Here is a 19,295-nt window from a genome sequence, read left to right on the forward strand (position 1 = left end):
AGCAGGTTTGAGGAAAGTTTGTCAACCTAGTCTCATTTTGAGACCAATGAATCAGAAATATGAATTCAGATAAATGAGAATTCAGAAATAGACATAATGCAAAGAACATAATTTGGCATCAGGGGTATTTACCTGAATTTAGATAAACTGGAGGTATTACTTCTCCTATCTGCAGCCTGAGATCCTCCTGTTACCAAAAGTCTACTGAGAATGATAACTGCCTTTGGAAATGATTTGTTAAACTCCCTGAGTCTTTACATTTTCTTTTATTAATGTTTCCAAGGAAGAATAATAACAAGACACTTTATGTAAGGATCTCTACCTGGCTTTTGTACTCAGCAACTTTTCTACCAGTAGCAGCAGATGCATCTTCACGTGGCCAGAATGGGACCATAGCCAGTCACAACATATCCAGGAGCCTCACGCCAGATAGGCAGTGATCACTTACACCTTCAGATGGCTCAATGCAGATTTTTCCAGCATTTCTAGCTTATTGAGAGGAGCAGGAACTACTATTATAGCTTTAGTTACCAGCAAGGGAAAAAAAAAAAAAAGGGTTCATGGGAGGCATTAAAGACTGCCTTGACCTTGTCCTGACTGAAATCCCATCATCTTCCACTTGACTTAAGCAGAGGAAGGGTGATAATAAGACAACAATAAGACTTCCCTAGCATTTGTAGAGAATGCCAGTGTTTTCCCAGGGTACTAACAGTTCCCGTTATCCCTGTAGTGCTGTAGGAGGAGGCATAGCAGTGATACAGGCTGTATAAAAATGAATGGTCGCTCCAAGCACATCTGGAGCGTTAGCAAACACCGCCTTTGCTTATCCATCTCCACAGACCTTGTGAAGATGGTAAGGTTGTCTCCACGTATGACTCTCAGGCAATTCAAACTGAAAAAGTCTAACCTGAACAATTTTGGAGACATGATCTGGAGACAGGAGGTGTTTAGAAACTGGCAGGAATTCTCCCAGTTTTACCTAGGAAGCATATCACGAGGACTCTTCTTGACAAATCAGGTTCATCCTCACTATTTCTCAACAAAATAAGGCAAGATTATGTATAAGAACTCTGTGAAAAAAAGATATCCCTTCATGGATTGACAGTCAAAGCTCAAACAAAAGGAGAATGCAAAACTGAAAAACTTGTAACTTTTCCTTAAAGATTTACTTTTTAAGACTTTTTTWAAGATTTTTTAACATGATTTAAAACTTTAATTTATATAACTTTGTAACTTAAAATTACAAGAAAGGCAAATCTAAGACAAAGCTGCTACACAGCAGAGGAAGTATACCTTTGATAAAGATATTTTTTAGCTTCTGCTCAAAATGCAGCTCSTGTTTTGTCAACTTGCGTTATCACTAAATTGGTTTTAAGCTGCAAGTTCATTGCACAGCTAGAGAGAAGCATTGCAAATGCCTCTGTGCGAGCTGCTGACAAATACATCGCTCTGGAGCCTTCACAGCAACGTGAGCAGTGCTGCGCTCTGCTCTTCCACTTGTCCCCCAAAGCTGTTTCTTTAACATTTCTTGCACACTAAGTAGTCTGCYCTTCAGAGATGTGTTTGCTCTTTAACACCCTAAAAGAGTACTCGGTGAAAGGCGTTTTTCTTCCTCTAAATAGTAAGGCATTTTTGCTGCTTCTTGTGCTGGGCTTTCACTCTCTTTTCTGATGCTCTCATCTGATGTTTTTATTTTGACGATGCCATCCAACATTGCCAGATTCTTCAGAGATGACTTACTATTTTGGGAAAGTTGTTTGCTTCAGATCCCAAATATTAGATGATCTCCTGTAAATCCTTCTCTGATGATAATCATAATGGTCTGTTTATATTACATAATATCTCTATAAAAACTCCCATGCTTTATTGCTTCCTCTTAAGTCTCAATAGTCTTTGGAGTACTAAAATCTTTTAAAATAAGGCACTCTTGTGAAACCTTTTAAAGCTGATGCTGGTTATTTTGGTGTCTTCTTCAGTGCAGGTGAATGATTTATGAACCCTTTGGTTTCTCTGCACATTGTGTTCCTCAGCAAGCCAAGCTTCATTTTCCTACAGGGTTTACTATTCTGCCCTCCTGCAGCTGGGAAGGAGAAAAGTGCCCTCTGCATTCAGACCAGATGGAGAGCTATCCAGCCTCTGATCCATGGTCTCCCAGAGCCCCATGCAGTATTTCAACAGGGTCCACTAAAGACAGTTAATAAAAGCAAATCTATTGTCAGCAAGTTTCAATAGCTGCTAAGATCATCAACACCAGCACAGGGACATTGGAAGGATGCACAAGCAAGCCTGAAAAATACAGAGCAAAGCAAACCAGAAACCTTAAGAGAGCTATCTGTAGGATTTTTGTTGTTATTATTAAGGAAAATACTGCAACTAGTGTAACATAAGAGCAGCTTCAAAAATCACAGCGAGCCATACCAACCATGAACAAAGTTAGCTACCAGGACGTTAAGCCCCGRATGCAGGTTCACCTTGATTCCCACATCCCCATTGCCAACAATTAGTAAGAGTTTAAGCAATTTTGCTCATCCCTTTTTCCTACTTCATCCACAGTCCTTACCCTAGCATCCCAAGACATAAGTGACCTAAGTCATCACTGCCAAGGGTCCCACCGAAGCTGCATCTGTAGCTCTTTACAAGTCCGAACASAAGATCCAAAATGTTCTCCTAACAACTCAGTCATCCGAACAGGCAGTAGGTTGCCTATGACTTTGTCAGAAAACTTCAGTGTCAAAGTTTTTCGTACTGCGCAGACCAGAAATCACCAACATCTGGCTTGAAGTGTATAACAAGACACTAGGCTCTCACCTGGCCCATTTATACCCATTAAGGAGATTTGTCCACACTCGTCCAGGCAGTTCATCCTCTAAAGAACCCACAAACATGAATATTAAAACAAAACATTGCCCATTGCTTCCAATACATGATATTGTGATACCTCTTGTTTGCATGGTAGCTTTTGAAAAGGAATGGTCATGCCAAAAGAAAAGACTTCTGCTTAGACAGATTTTTTTTTATCATTACTAACCAGGTATCAAAATCAGAACCTGTTCTGGGAGCATGGACGCAATCTTGGATGTGCAGTGAACAAGAAAAAATGTCTGTATTCAAATTATTGTATCATTTAGTGATGAGGGCACCTTTACAGCACATGGGAGATGCGGATTTGAAAGCTGTGGAGTGAACTGACTGCAGGTCTCCTGCCTTCCAGGTATGTCCACCACTCAGTAGATTATCATGTAAAAAGTACTAGGGGCAGCAGCTAACTTTCAGAGAGATCTCCAGAAAGCTGTATTTTTAAACCCAGTTTTWAAATTATCTCTATCCAAAAGACAAAGAGGGCACCAAAGGGGCAGAAATCCCTCTCCCTCTTGAGCATTTCGTGAGCTGCTGTGGTGCAGCATGCAGATCCCCAGGGATCCTTGGATCCCAAAACACAAGAGAATGGTTGAGTGATGAACTCGAACAAATCAGCTTCAGGTCACTTCTCACTACAGATGTCTTATGTAGCTGTAAGCAAGTAAGTGAGGCCTGATTTTTTAAGAAATAGGGAGACTGGTGAGAATGAGTTAAGAATTTATTGGATTTTCAAAGCTTTATGTGACCAGGAGGTTGTTTTCCTCCTGACCTCTTCAGAGTTTACCTTGGTCTTAAGACTCAGCCTTTTTCCCTTGCAGTTTCAGTTCCCAATTTAGAAAACGGAGCACTTTTAGCAAAAAGCTTGGCAGTAGCATGAGCAACATCTTAAGAAGGTCTTAAAAAGCTCTTCCCTCTCTGGAATAGGTTTTTGTGTGGATAAAAACATCAAAAAGATGTTTTTTGCAAGACCTTGCAAGACCTTTATTGACACATCTGACCTTCTCAAAGAGACTTGTTCTAAGACACAGCAAATTTGTTGCTCTTACACAAATGTCCTACCTTTAAGAAGTTGCCCACCTCCTAGCTAGTTGTCCACTCATAATCCAGGGCACTTCTACTAGAGTTCATTCCTCTGTCCTCCTTCTTTGCCCCTGYTACTGGACTACTTTTCCCAAAATACATCGTAATGGTCCTTTTCATCAAGGGAAATCAAAAAAAAAACCCTATCAATTCCCTGATCATAGAGCCTTAAAGGAAACATTATCCAGTCATGAAGCCAGGCCAATAGTGTAATGTGATGCAAAGCACAAACTAAAGTTCCCAGGAGACATCATATTTTTGGCTAAACTTTTCTGGTTTTCAGCCAAAATATTTTGACAAAAGAACTAAGCTATCCTGGAAAACTGACACTTCTCTTAAAAAAATATTTGGTCAAAAGCCTTCCCATTTCAAATCTTTTCTGGTTCAAGATTTTTGGATCAGACCTAAAGCTAACTAAAACTGACTAAAATGAAGCATTCAAAATAATATAAAATGAGACTCAGAGTCATCAGAATAGCCCTCAACATAAAGTGYCATTTTTAAGTTACACGACAGATTAAATTGCCTCTACAATGCAGTTAGCTGCTCGCTGTGGAGCTACACTGTACCTAAATGCCATTTTGACTACAAATTTAATTCACATGTTCTCTTTATTGTAGGTCTGTTTAAAACAGCAATTTCATCTTAATGGATACAGYTAGGAATTTTCAGGAAGACAGTCTCTTAAAAGGAATAGTCAATGTGAAAGTGCTGCTTCATGGCTACAATATTGGCACACCTTATTTATGCTGCTACAGTCAGCAGAAGCACTAATGAAAAGGGTTTATGGATATTTCTAACACGGTGTCATAAAAGAAAATATGTTAATGTCATTCTGATAAATGAGAATTTTAAATCAGTATTTCTTTCACATGCTCTGATATCTATAACTTCCTAAATGATCACGCCTGTAAATGCAAAATGTTCAAATACGTAAGATCAGAAGTTTTAGCCACTGAGAGCAACATGCAGAAAGAAATTTGTTTCCTAGATTTCAAAATCTAGATTCCTAGATTTTGAAAATTTTTCAATAGGTGTCAAAGCTGGAGCATTTTCAGCCCAGCCCAGGTGCCAAATGCAGCGCGAAACGGTGCACTGCAGTTTGCAGCAGTTCTTGGGTTTTGCTACAAAACTGCCACTATTGAGCCCAGCACACACATATGGACACACAGAGGGACAAAGGGCAGCCCACGAGCCCTTCTTGAACYCCATTTCTTTCCTATCCCTTCTCTAAAAAGCAGGCACGTGGCCTTCCCATCAGTGCAGGATGGCTTACTCTCATATTCCTGATCAAGGACCTATTTGGACCAAGACTTTATCRTCTTTATTTATGTATCTTTAAATTTCTCTAAACATTCCTGTTTAGGGCAACTTCATTTGGTTTTCACTGTRTTTAATTACCCCCGCTATAATTCTTTACCCTTTGTGGATCTTCTGCCATCTGCCTCTCTTCTGCAATGTCATTTCTTCGCTCCCTGCTTTGCGGCCGTATTATGAGCCCACCTTTCCCGCAGAAAACAGCCCAGAAACCGAATCAGGGGAATGCAGAGAAGCGCTGAGCAGCTCCAGAATTAAGCTGAGATACTGATTATCTGTTAGTGGGAATTATAACCCATTAGTGATCTGCGGTGGGTTTCAGTGGTATGAAAATTAAAATCCATACACCGCTTTGCCCGTTCTCGCTCAAAGGAAAGCGCGTTCAGCAGCATCTGTGGAGCTGGGTACAAATCCCGCAGTGAACGGGGACCGTGTGCTCAGACCCACATGGGCTCCTCTGAGCAGAAAGGTCCAACATCGACTCCCAGAGCCAGAGAGCTCTTGTTTTCCAAGCCTCCCCTTACGATGCAGCAATTGCCAGTCACATTTTGCCGCTTACAAGACAGCCCCTTAAGAGACACCCAGATTTCCTTCTCCTTCAAGTTTCTGAGCAGCGAAAGTGAAAAAGTCTCTCTTACCTTATGGTCGCTGAGAAAATGGGAACTGCCGAACACGCTGAGCCTGCAGGGACACTGCACAGATGAACCTCATTGCTGCTGTTTACAGAAGTCTGACAGTTTTTAATTTGAAAAGAGGTTGCCTTTTGCTTTTCGACAGTTCAACAAATCAGACAAAACAGTTGCAAGTGTTATCTGTAAACAGCTTCCTGTTTGAAATAGATCAGCTGTCCTGCAGGACAATAATTAGGAAAGAAGTGTGGGAAAGCTGAAGAGGTCCATGATGTAAGCTTTTTATTTTGGGAATGTACTTTTTTGGGAATGCACTCTTGCTCTCCCCTCCTCCTCTCTAGCAGAGAACCCCTTTTTAACCATTTAGATCTACTCGGCTGCAAGCCGTGCACACACTCTGCCCGGGGAGAGCACGTTTCTTGCTTTGCTTTAATTGCAGCAGCCACTACAAAAACACCACGAGTGCAGCACTGAACGTGAGCCTCTTATGTGGGCAATAAACACACGCTTTCCTTACTGAAATTCTCTCCATTCTTGCAACTGGCTGCAGCATTCTTGACTCGCTGAGTAAAACACGCAGCTATTTCAGAGCTCCCAACACTCCACAATAGCATAAGTGCTAAATTATCCACATGACAGGGTGCTCCAARGCTGCCTTTTTTGGGGTTTTGTTTTTTTACCTTTTGACATCACTTTCTGTGTTGTCGGGAAGGGGAAAAGGAGGGGGACATTCGGACACCCTTCATTAGAGGCTCCAGTACAAAGCTGGTGTAGGATCGATGCGYCCTCCCCCAGCTCTTTCCTCTGCTTGTGCCACCGCTCCGCTCCCCCAGCCTGTCCCAGGACAGCGGCTGAGGGGTGGCACTGGGAACAGGCACTGGGGTCCGAACAGCGCCCAGGCACAGGGGATCACGGCTAGGAGAGCAGGGGGAGATGCCAGGTTCACCATCCAGGGCACCAGCACCTAAAAGCACTTGGATTGTGGGACCACAGAGAGCTGAAAGGGGTACTTTGGTTTGGTTTTATTTATTTATTTATTTATTTAGGTGCATGTTTTCTTTGTTAACCTTCTGAGCTGTTGTCAGCAGGGCACAGACCCCTCTCCTTTGAGGATTTCACCCTGCACCATAAGCAGCTGCCAGCGCTTGTTCCTTCCACCGCATCCCCCAGCCTCCATCCCACCACTCCACACACAGAGCGGTGCTGGAGCCTTCCAGGTTTGGGAAAGGTGCCGCCGACAAGGGCAACATCCTCAAGGAGAAGATCCATTGAACTAGGACGTGCCCGGGCACAGGGAAGGGGCAGACGCACAGCAGGCACTGGGCACGGAGCAGGACGCGCTGGTGACGATGAACACGAGGGAACCCCCCTAAATCAGGAGCAGAGTTTGGGCTCACGTGGGGGGCTCAGCAGCAGCAGGACGGGGTCCTGCAGRGGGTCCTGCTGGCGCCCTTTGCTAGCAGAGACCTTTGATGTAAAGAATGCAGCAAAGGGACTGCAGTCCAAGCCTTTGAAGATTGTATTACCCTGGCAAAGGCACCGTGCATTTACATAGATATCTTCTGGCCCTATATAAACACACAAATAACTGAGGCCAGAAAAGGGAATTCAGGGGAGAAATAGAACTATTTCAAAGGGATTTGGCAGAAAAGGTAGGATTAAACTCAGACTTAGCAAAGAGGAGCAACAACAGAGTTCAAAAAGTAGGGTTGGATGTTGTCGAAGCAGTGGAATTTTTTTCCCCTTTAAAAGGAGTTGATGAAAGAAACAAGTAGATCATTTTGGTTCACTGAGGAAGTGAGRAAAGGGGGACACTCCATGTGGAGATGGACACGAGCACCCTCTGCCCGTGCACAGAGCTGCCTGGAAGCTCCATGTCCCATCACTGAGCGCTTAAGGCTGAGCAGGAATGTGCAATTGAGGGCAGTGGGGCTCAGATTAAACAGGGGGCAGCTGCAATCAGCCCCCCTTCTAGCACATAGTAGGGACAGAAGATAGAGCAGCTGCTTGSGCTGGATCCGTGACCAAACGGACACCCAAACTTAAGCTCAGGTTCGGCACCACGCGGACACAACTGCATTTATGAGAGCTGGATGGAAACAGGCAATGCAGGCTCAAAAACGAACCAAAAAAAAACACGTAGAAAAATGCAAGCTGCTTGTGGAAAAGCAGGGACAACTTTGCTAACAGAAAACAGGAAAGAAGGCACTTGAAAAATATATTTTTAAGAGCCTTCAGGCAAATTCCTGTACTCTTTCCACTGTCAGTGGGCATTACCTCTATGCTCAAAGAGCACAATACCCATTTTAAAGTTCTGGCRCTAGGAAGAGATGAGGAGGCCTTAAAACCCACCTTGGTAGGGCAAARCATCCAGGCACCTTGACCGCAAATGAAGAACCCCCAAGACCCAAACTCATTAACTAAAACCCGAGCTCAGTTGTTGGAGCTCGGCCTACACTACAAATACTGCTCCAGCTCTTGAACAYGAGGGCTGTGTCACTCAGCTCCCCCGGGACCCCCGAGGAAGCAGAGGGGCCGCAGGCCCAGCCGGGCCTGGTCCCGCTCAGGGCTGCGGCCTGGGCAGCCGCTTGAGCCGGACTCTTGTCCCTGTGCTGTGACACCGTAAACGACGCGTCCCCTTTCCCGGGGCTCAACATAAGGACACGTCCCCTTTCCCTGCGCTTCACCTGACAGCAAAGGTTTAGCCAAGAAAATAGAAAACTCGGCTTAAAGGTCAAGATCGCTCTGGGGAAGATCAGCCTCTTACAGCTGTACTTGTGAGGATTTCCATACATACCTCAGTACATACAATATCTCCCATATTTTCACATATCCCATTAATGCATCCAAAGAGTATAGACAGCACCATTCTAGCTGTACGGATAKGAAGGTAAAAGACAAGTTTTCTTACTTTTTTGCAAGATGCATGATATGCATGGAAAGTTCAGCACAAAAACGGTAATGAAGAGTTTTAGTTACAGCTGTTTAAAATTTGACYTTGTTGCACTCATCTTTTTTGCTCACTTTTGCAATATTGCTGCCATGAGCAGCACGCTCATGGCACGTGCTCATGGCTCATGCTGCCATGACCTTTTTTTTGGTATTGCCCCATCTCTAAAATAGGAATATTCTGTTCAAAGACTGGCTCTGCATCTGGATTTGCTGCTCCAGAAGAGGCAGATCAAAACTGAGCCAGAAAAAAAAAATAGTCTAAATACAACTGAATAGAAGTTGCCAGATGCACTGAAAGGTTTATTGCACATTGTGTTACTCCATATCAACTGCCACATCAGCATCAGACAGGTCACGCACTGAGACTGGAGTCTCCTTCTCTGGAGATCTTCCAAACCCGCCTGGATGCCGCCCTGTGCTCCGGGTGTCCCTGCTGGAGCAGTGGGATTGGACTAGATGATCTCTAGAGGTCCCTTCCAACCTCAACCCTTCTGTGATTCTGTGAGGTCAGGTACTTACCATGCAGAAACTTCAAGTTCTCTCACACCAGAAATGCAACACACGCACACACCTATTGTAAGGGTCAGAAACAAGGAACAGCTTTCCTCATGGATCAAGAAAATAGGCATTTGTGAAAGAATTAATTTGGAGTAAGCGATGAAAGCTTTTGCATCGGGTGAAAGCCTCAAGAGCGTCTAGTAGGTGAAGAAAACCCTCTTTCTTCAGTGGGCTGGTAAAGGAGGTGTTTGGTCTTCCTCCACTCTTCAGCAGGCAAGGTTTCCCCACACTGCTGCTGCACAGGGTCCTGGCACAGAATATCTCAGYACTGTTTTCCTTTGTGAAACACAAAGAGCAGCTGATCAGCTCCCAGGGAATCACTCACTCCTTCAAAGAAGGCTTAAATGTGCCAGCAAATGAAAGCTGAGGTCTAGCCTCACSTCCTAGGGAGCCTGCTCTAGGTGAAGGTAACATTTGATACCGGTTATTCCAGCAGGCTCATTAGCACCTGACCAGATGGCATCGACTGACTATCCAGATTGCAGACACTCATTTGATTCGCTTGTCAAGGGACCGAGGGAGTTGTCTGACTGTATCAGTGACACCAACACACAAGGGGCCTGTGCATAAACTAGGACAAAGTCTTTCACCAAGCACAGTCTGGTATCTTTATACCACAAAATCTACATGTATGTGCAGCGTGGTAGGTATGGGAACAATAAATGGCTTTGTTACCTTTTCTCTCTCAGAATTCAGATGAAGCCCTCACAAGTCTTTGCATTTCATAGTTAAGAGCTCACAATAAGACCCAAGGAAAAAAGAATCATACATACACACACAGAGAACCAGCTGGCAACGCCTGGGAACATTCACAATTTTTACATTCAGTTTACCAGATACCTACCACTCCTCTCATTTTAGAGGGGAAGTTGATAYATCACTCCTACCAATTCATCCGTAGGCAATAAATGGCAGAAGAATCAAAGTTATACTCTGGAAACGGACRTCTAAAGCCGGAACAGAAAGGCCTCATGGTAGGCATATCTCTTCAAAGGTACAGCCCACTTTTTTTGTGCACTTCAATCATATCAGTAAATAGCAGCATGTTATTAAAACTAAGCTCATATGTTGCTTTAGTCTTTCTCTTTGCATCACCCGAACCAAAAGCAAAAGCCTACTGCTATCACCTGCCCTGTGCTCCTGAAGTAACAGCATTTCTTAAAAAGCTTCAGTCTTTCAAAGGCAAAAGCAATGCAGAACCTATTTCAACTTCTTAGCTCTTCAGAGCGGATGGTATCACACAGGAATTGACGAAAACTGCAGAAAACAGGAAGATATGGAAAGACTCTGAATAGAGTGGCCTTTGTCTCCCAACTACATCCACATAAGTTATTAAGAGCTGCTGGCTCTTACAAAATTAGCTCTCCAGCTAATAGGTCTTCTCTGTAATTAGCTACCTTTTTCTGTGTTAAATGCTAATCCAAAGTAACAAAATAGCCTGTTCAGCAGAGTGAAACAYTTCATTCATCTGCTCAGTATATTTACAAGGTTCAGTCCAGAAAGTCAAGCACTCCCACGAGCAGCGAAGAAAAAAGGCCACTTGGTGAAGGTGCTTCTCACCATTACCTAAGTTGAGGATGCTCGACCTTCAGGGCACTACTGCAGAATCCTTGGCAACTACMACGTACTCGGTCATTCCCCCCCTGCTCCACATCACACGGCAAGAATGCACTGAACTACATTAAAACACCCTCTAAAAACACCATTCCAAAAGCTATTTCCTCACCTCTGCACAGTTATCCCTGCCTTTTTTGTCTGYAGTCTGAGGAAGGCTACCCGATTCAGATACCACAGGCAAGTACTGCTAACATATGAGGATATCAGAAAATCTACTTTTTGAAAGCAGGATCAATACCTAGAAAACTACAGCTTTGTCAAGCAAGATGCTCAAGGATTCAGAAACGAAGTCATCTGCCCTTTTGTTCTAATGGGGAAAAGCTCCAAGGTCTGCTTTTAGCTACAAACGAGTATGCAATTCTACCTCTTAAAGAAAGTTACCTCAGCTTTGAACTRTAACTTCTCAAAAATGCATTATTCAAACAGTTTTGTATGTGCCATTGCTCCATGTGTCAGAGGTTACAGCTGCTGCTATGCAGATGTGTTCCAGTATCAGGAACAACTCTTGCGACTTAGTGCCTTGATACACAAATACCCCTCATCCAGAAGGCAGGTAAATCCCACGAGTCAGCCRATCCCACATATGTTTACAGAAGTAGAAATTTAAATGAGATTACTCTGTTATATGAACAGTTGTTTATTCAGCCATTTTTTGCACTTTACAGCTGGAATTCTGGGAACTCRAACACCACATCTTTGCCTGTGAGCTTCTTGTAGACACCAGAAAATGTTTCCACCTGTGAAGACAGACAAACTTACTTACAAGCTGCACAGGGAAGGAAAAAATATTGTTAACATAGTTTAGGAACTACCCCATTTCCCTCAGTGTCCTCACTGAAGTAAACTCTCAGGCTGATTATTTTCTTCCAGATCAAGACARCTGAATATTTACTTTGAAAGCCAAAGTTTTCTTCAGAATATTTAGAACTTCTGAATTGCAAGCAAGAKAGACTTGGAGAAGTTGAGCTATCCCAAATATACCCCACCAAAACCTAAGCCAAGCGATTGGTGACTTCAGGCTGGACCAAGTACACCAGGCTTAGATCAAAACTCAGGGCTCCATCTAAAAAAGCCACTGTCTGTTCCCGCAAAGGAGCGGACTGGCTGCTTTACAATTGAGGGGTTTTGGCAAGTACAGTTGAGTTCGAGCTTTAGTTCAAGAAATGCCTTGCCTGCATCTTTACCATCTTACTCCAAACATCCAGAGAGACTTCTCCATTGCCAAAAGACAACAACAGTCTTTTGCTGCACCACATTAGCAGCCTCTCTGGTATTTCAGAATGCCACCCCATCCTGCCTAAGGATTATTTTTTTCTTCTTTTTTTACCTTGTGTTCAACATTGTTCTGTTGTGCTTTGTCCAAGTGGACTTTTATGAGTCTGCTGCCGTCCAGTTTTACGCGGATTCTCTTGCCCACAATTTCACTTGGGAAGACCAGGTCTTCAAGAATGGCATCGTGCACTGCGGTAAGTGTACGGCTGAAACGCCACATTTGTATCATTAGAACAAGTCCTCACATCTGCAAAGTTTCCTAGTCTGCCAAGGTTTAAGCCTTCCACAAATGCTTTTCCTGGAAACTTAGTYTTTCTACTGACACAACATCACACCTTTTCACAAGCCCTGCAAAAATGAACACTAAATTCTACACTATCTGTATTAGTTTAATGACTACATGATAAGCAGTCAACAGTCATGCTCTTGACCAGTTAGATCATACATTGTTTTGCAGCAGAGTATTCACAAAATAACAGCCAATACTGCCTTATAACAGCCCTTACTGCTACACAGTTAAGGAAAACTATTCAAGTCAAAAATGAGTTTTCCCACCTGCAGTTTTGCTAGAGGCACTCACTGGAAGAGTTAAGTGTGCAAGTATCTTCAACTACACAGAGTATGTTCATAGGAGACCCAGTTTTGAAAACACTGGCTTCTTGATCTGCCTAAAAGAGAATTGGCTTAAAACTGCAAGATATTACATGAAAAGTCTAATTGGCAAGTTTGGCCCATGCTTACAGAGTGCTGATACTGCCTACATTTGTGTTCTTCCATTTGAAACGTTTGAAAGCGAGTCACAGTCAGAACAGAASCAAGTTCTCTTGGTGTACGAGTATGAAGGAGTGAAACTTTCAGCTTCCTTTGCTGCAGTGTTTGCAGTGTTACAAGTACCACTAATACTCAAGTCCTGTGCCTACAGCAGCGTTTGAACCCTCTGAAGATAGGGATAACTGGAGGAGACAAATACTGCACAACTGTCCTTTGCTTTAGACAGTTTTTCTGTATTGTGAGCATGGGAAAATGACACCCTGCACTCTCTCCCTCCTAACAGAGCTCAGTGCAGCGCTCCAGCCTCTCCAGGCACCACRCAGTGCCAGCTCCAATGCCACAGGGGGAGCAGGAATGTACACTGAAGGCACAACTGCAGCTACACGAGTACCACAACATGGCAGTTATAAAATCCATGCTTGAAATTTTGAATAATTTAAATATGACATCAGTATAACACAAGGGCTGGTAAAAATTACAGAAATATGCTGTAATTCAGAAGGAAGGGCAACTTCTCAGACCACATGAGGAGGGAGTAAGCTAGAGAGCAGCACACAACCTTATTGCACACTTAGTGACACCTTAAGCTTCATTAACAGACTGGGTGGGAGCAGGGAGGCCATTCAGCCCCACTGACCGCTGTGTAGCTGCCAAAGTGGGACCCAGCAGGACTATCTGTAGCCATAGGCCTCCCCAGCACCTCCCTTCTTCCTTACAGCCCTTGTGCCAGCCCAGCCATTTGTGTGCAGTCTAACATGTGAAGAGCTTCTTCCTACAACTTCAAAGAGATGCTTGACAGCACAGTGTAATAACAGAGAGCAGCCGGGGCTGCTTTCTTAAGCCAGCTTTGCTGGCTAAAAATTCAGTCCAGCTTTATCTGAAAACATACATGGAGCTCTTTCTAAGAAATGCAATTTCAGTATTCTCAGGTTGACCAAGGACAAGACCATTCAATCACTTCACTGACTTCTCAAAACTCTGACTACGCATTACTTTCTACCAGGTGACTGTCACATTGAATCAATATRATTTACTTACCTCCTTGGACGCTTTTGCTTGTTTTTTGTGCGGCTTTTTCTTGTTGGCTTGGGCAAAATCCTTCTCTGTTAAGAGGGGAGGGAAAAAGAGGAAAAAWAAATTCTGAATATCTAGTGCTTACAACCAACTCAAAAAAAAGAAAAAGCTCCATATGAACTTTAAAAGAAGCAGAGGTACAAAGCATCAAAAGAGAGACTTGAATATGTCTAAAGTTACACCAGCATTAGAACCAGGTATTACATGCAGAAGCAGAAATGCTGCAGCTGCTGCTTTATTTTGCATGTCCTGATCCTGTGGTGAGTAAASTGAAGTGAGAGGTTCCTATTTCTCCCCTCCCCATCTAGTGCATAACCAAGATAACTATGACTTCRTATTAACAATCTGAATACTGTACTTCTTAGGAAAGAGTTCTCAACAAAATGTGACAAGGTATTTTTGATGGAGTTTATTGCCCAGCTTCATGCTAAGGGCTCAGTCCCACAGAGAGCTTGATCACATCTTCCTAAAGCAGTTAAGAGTTTGAAGGAGATGCACAGAGCAATCCTAACCRAACTCCAATTAGGACATAATTGCTCTGAAAGCATCACATATAGCATTTACAATAGCCTGAATGAGTAAAGTTTTTATTTTCTATATTCTTATCTACAAGGAGAGAGACTTCAAAATCTTGACCATTACATGCAGTTGCAGCCACTGTGGTATTTTCCATGAATCCTTCATGGCTTCTCGATGACTGTATTTAGAGTGAGGTCACTATAATTCCAGACAGAGTTTTGTGTCTTACTAAAAACCCAAAGCGTTTCATTAACAAAACTAATCCTACATGCATCTTCATCTAAAATGTGGTCAGACTGTCACACTAACAGCGAATTTTCATCCACTAAATTTAAGCAGGTCAGAAGCATTTCTTCTCGATGGAAGAATAAAAAATCAGGGTAAGCTAACCTGACTGTTTCAGTAACACGTTACCAACAGTTTTCTCTAAAAAGGTTCAATCTAGCAACTAATTGTCCCACCTACACACACACACACACACACACACACACACACACACACACCCCCCTCTCAACAGTGTTTCTCCTCACACCCATTTGTTACTTTTTCCAGGCTTAGCTCCTTCCCTACAGTCAGATTTAGGGTGACGTTTATTTGGGTCTTTTCTCCATCTTTTCCTATGTTGAATTTTAAGAGTTTGGATTATGTCAGTGCACTAGAACTCCTATTGGTGTTTCTTTCCTCCTCTGGTAAGCTTGTATGTACTCCCTTTTAAGGTTTGCTCTCAAGTTTCTAAGGGAACAGCAGAATCCAGAAGAAAAAACTCAGTTTCCTCCAAGGGGCTTCTACACAACTCACCAGTAAAYGTATACAGCCTTGGCTGTTAGCGAAATCATTTATCCTGATCAGAATGATATTTGTTACATTTAACACTGACAGAAAAAATATGCATCTGTATCATTGTTACCCTGAAGAGACATGACAAGAAGGGTAGCACAGTACTGGAACAGGTTATCCAGAAAGGTTGTGGAATCTCCATCCTTGGATGTTTTGAAGACTCAGCTAGGTAAGAGGCATGGCTGACYTGATCTAAAGCTGGACATTTTCCTACTTTGAACATGAGGCTGGACTAGATGACCTCCAGAGATGCTCTCAAACCAACATTTCTATTATTCTAAGTGTTTTACCTGAGCAATAAACACCACATGCTTTCCACTGAATTTCTTCTCCAGCTCACGCACTAGCCGCACCTGAATCTTCTGGAAAGATTTCAGCTGAGGAACCGGTACGAAGATAATGATGGCTTTTCTGCCACCACCCACTTCAATTTCCTGGAACAGAAGAAAACTTAAGTTTAGCTAGGGCTCAAGGAGCAGCACTCAGTTTGACCAGCAATCCCCAAAACAGGCACATGACCACTTTACTTTCAAGTCTGGAAAGGAGCATCATATGAAACTACCTGCTTTAACACATTTAAGAGTGAGCATTAAACAAAACAAATACCCAAAGCAACAATAAATGCTGTCAAAGCAACGCTTGCAAAAGAGCTACTGCCATTATCAACCCTGCCATTTCCCTCAAATTCACATTCTCAACATAACYGAGTTCAAATTCATTCTGGGAGATGGGATTCAGGTGCTTAGATTTTAATTTTACTGACCATTTATCAACACACCTGCATTGCCCCTTGSATGCTGCTCTCCAGTTTCCCAAGTTGTCTTAGTCTCTGTAGTAGATGCAAGGTTACAGCAATAGATCTCCTGTGTTATCAATCCCTTTGAGTAGCTCATCCTCCATCGACTACTTGCGAAGGCTGCATCACTACTCAAACACCACACTGTCTCCTTCTCCAAAAGCCAGCGGGTCTATAACCACATCCGCCGACATGGACTGTTTTCCATGGCCTGTCTCTCTAATACCTGATCAAAACTTTAGGGATTTGTAGAGATTTCCAAGGCACTTCCCTCATGAACTGAGCCACGCACACGTTCATTCTCCCACAGAACAGATCACTGCATTGCACATGACCCACTTCATATGCCCATTTAGACTTAATTAAATAATTTGACTGCAGAGRTATTTCAAAAACTCATCATGGGCAGTCAGGATGCATTGCTGCAATTCAGTTAAAAAAAAAAAAAAAAAAGTCTTCTGAAGAGCTACAAGCTTCMTTTATACTTTGGTTCCTGGGCCAAACCGACATTTGCACTTCCAAGTTAAGTATATAATATATACATAATAAATACATATATATAATAAATATATATATACACATGTGTGTATATATATATCTATGTATACACGCATATACACACACATAGATATATACACACATAAATATCAGCTGTTCCTGTGCACATGTTGGTGGTCTTGGACAAGTACCAAAGAGCAGCCTGCAGAAGCCCATGGCTACAAGAGTGACCTTCTCCAGTCTCAACCAGAGTCCAGAAATACTACCTCTAATCTTGTCCCCACACTGAGGATTCCAGTACCAATACTCACATTTGAAACTGAATTTACAAGAAGACCCAAACTATATTATCAAGCCCATAACCCTGAACCATCCCCTACTTGTTGCCTATTRCCCAAAAATAGAGCTTACAACAAAYCAATTTTAAGAGATTTTACATCCCTCACAAAGATTCTTAGAATATTTTAATTACTAATAYGAAAAACAGTCAGCTTCAGATCTCAAACTCAGTTTCAAAGTAGAATGATCACCTTAAGTATTTATATTTAAATACTAAGCTATCAGTAAGTACCAGGTGAGTTMTTATAGGGTCTTTTCAGAGCAACTCTTTAAAAAACACTACTCTCCTACTCTCCTCCATGCTAACAGCAAACACCATATGATAAACCCCAGATAATTTAATTAAAAAAAAAAAACATCACTTAACATCTGAAAGACATCATCCAACTAGCATATTAACRTCTGTATACATTTAAAGGACAAAAAAACAAAACAGCACAACTCATCCAACCACCACAGRATGCCTGACCAAGGAAACTGCCCCTCTCCAGCACGGAGGGTCAAACCTACCTTAGCTGCTGTGATGTTCAGCTCCCGCAGCTGGGCCTTTAGGTCCGAGTTCATCTCCAGCTCCAGGAGAGCCTGGGGAAACGATGAGGCAGAACAATCCATTACATGTGGATGCACAGCTGTATATAACTGAGCTAGGTACATACATGTGTGAATAAGTATATACGGAGAAAACGAAGCCTGCAACTGAAGTCTGTCCTCAGCACGTGGAAGAAGCACACACCTTTAGCAGAGGGTGTACGGGAACACGCTCAGGCTGCTGCCGGCCGCGTGCCCGGGCGCAACAAGCAGTGCTGGTGGGGAGGCCGTGCAGCTCCTCAGCGGCACCGCGTTACACAGGCGGCCGGCGGCGCCTTTGGGATATCCCCACCTGGATACCAATCCCTAGGCACCCACCTGGGATATCCCCGACTCGAACTCATCGGGCTTCTCGCCGTTGGGCTTCACGATCTTGGCGCTGGAGCTGAACATGGCCCTCCTGCAAGGCAGAAGCGGAGCTCAGGCGGCGCCGCGCGCTCCCGCACGGCGCCGCGGGCGGCTGCGGGCGCTGCCGGGACCCCGCGGCGGGGAAGCGGAGGCCCAGGCCGCGGCGCGCTCCCGGGCCCTTCCTCCCCCCGCAGCGGGCGGCCATCGGGCCGCGGGCGGGCGCGAATCGGGCGCATCCGCGGGCGGGCGCTGCGCGGGGAAGCTCCGCGTCGCGGCCCGCGCCCCGGGGCCGCCGCCCGGCCGGGAAAGCGGCGCCGCGACCGGGCCCGCGCCGCGGAGGCACCCACCTCTCTCCGCGCCGGCCTGGGAAAAGGGGGAGCTCTCGCGAGAGCGCCTCAGATCGCGGCGCGCGAAGGCGCTCGCCCCGCCCACCGCGGCGCTGAAGCCGCAGCAGGAAGTCGGGCAGGGCGCGCCCTTGGCCGCGCCGCAGACCGCACCGCGCTGACGCCGCAGTGAAGCCCGGGCGGACGCTCGGGCTGCTGGCACGACGCCTACCGATGAGGTCATGGGAGGCCGCCCGACAGGGCCCGCGGCCGAGCCGGGAGGCGCCGCGGCAGGGGCGCATGCGCAGTGGCGGTGCGGGCGCTGCGCGGAGTGCCTCGTTCGTAACAGAGTCAGGGGGAGGAGGAGGCTGGAAGGGGCCGCTGGCACCGTCCAGTGCAACCCCAACCGCCCCCTGCGCCAGCAGGGACACCCAGGGCACGGGGCACAGGGCGGGCTTGGAAGAACTCCAGAGAAGGAGCCTCCACAGCCTCCCTGGGCAGCCTGTGCCAGGGCTCTGGCACCCTCACTGTCAAGATGTTCCTCCTCAAATTCAGGCCACACTCCCAGTGCTTCAGTGTGTGGCCGCTGGCTTGATGAACCGCGCCGGGCAGCAGCACTGGGCCGCCCGCAGGGACTCCCCCAGGGAGCCAGGGGCGCAGGCCCCACGTGTTCTCACCACTGGGGGTGCCCCAAGAGCGGTGCTGTCGGCCAACAGCACCATTAGCGCCCCAGTTCTGCTAAAAACAGCAGGCACCCTGGTTGTGTAACACAGGACCTGCATCTTGAATCAGGTGTGAAAAGTGCCAGGCTGTGCATCCCGCACGGAGCACAATCCCTGTGTGGGGGAACTTGGGTACCCAAGGGGGACGTCACCACGTAACAGGGAGAAAGAATGGATGGCATGCAGAGGGATCCAA

At 44.9% G+C, this 19,295-nt stretch overlaps 2 protein-coding genes across 2 annotated transcripts in view; both read right to left on the bottom strand.

Moving 5' to 3' along the window:
* COLEC11 (collectin subfamily member 11) overlaps positions 1-6,104 on the bottom strand; it is a 33,081-nt gene extending 26,977 nt beyond the window's left edge. The window contains exon 1 of the mRNA XM_026037085.1: positions 5,895-6,104. The gene's annotated coding sequence lies outside the window, so the exon portion shown is untranslated. The remainder of the gene's footprint in view (positions 1-5,894) is intronic.
* Positions 6,105-11,629: 5,525 nt separating this feature from the next.
* RPS7 (ribosomal protein S7) lies at positions 11,630-18,539 on the bottom strand. The gene is made up of 7 exons (XM_026037101.1): positions 18,402-18,539; positions 18,025-18,106; positions 17,629-17,700; positions 15,776-15,919; positions 14,094-14,158; positions 12,340-12,490; positions 11,630-11,749 (listed from the first exon to the last, which is right to left on the bottom strand). Exons 2-7 carry the CDS (start codon positions 18,097-18,099, stop codon positions 11,672-11,674), a joined length of 585 nt encoding a protein of 194 aa, XP_025892886.1. The 5' UTR covers positions 18,100-18,106; positions 18,402-18,539; the 3' UTR covers positions 11,630-11,671.
* Between the last annotated feature and the right edge of the window lie 756 nt (positions 18,540-19,295).

This window comes from Nothoprocta perdicaria, unplaced genomic scaffold (genome assembly GCF_003342845.1).
Source record: "Nothoprocta perdicaria isolate Ctin4 unplaced genomic scaffold, notPer1 scaffold_19, whole genome shotgun sequence".
NCBI lineage: Eukaryota > Metazoa > Chordata > Aves > Tinamiformes > Tinamidae > Nothoprocta > Nothoprocta perdicaria.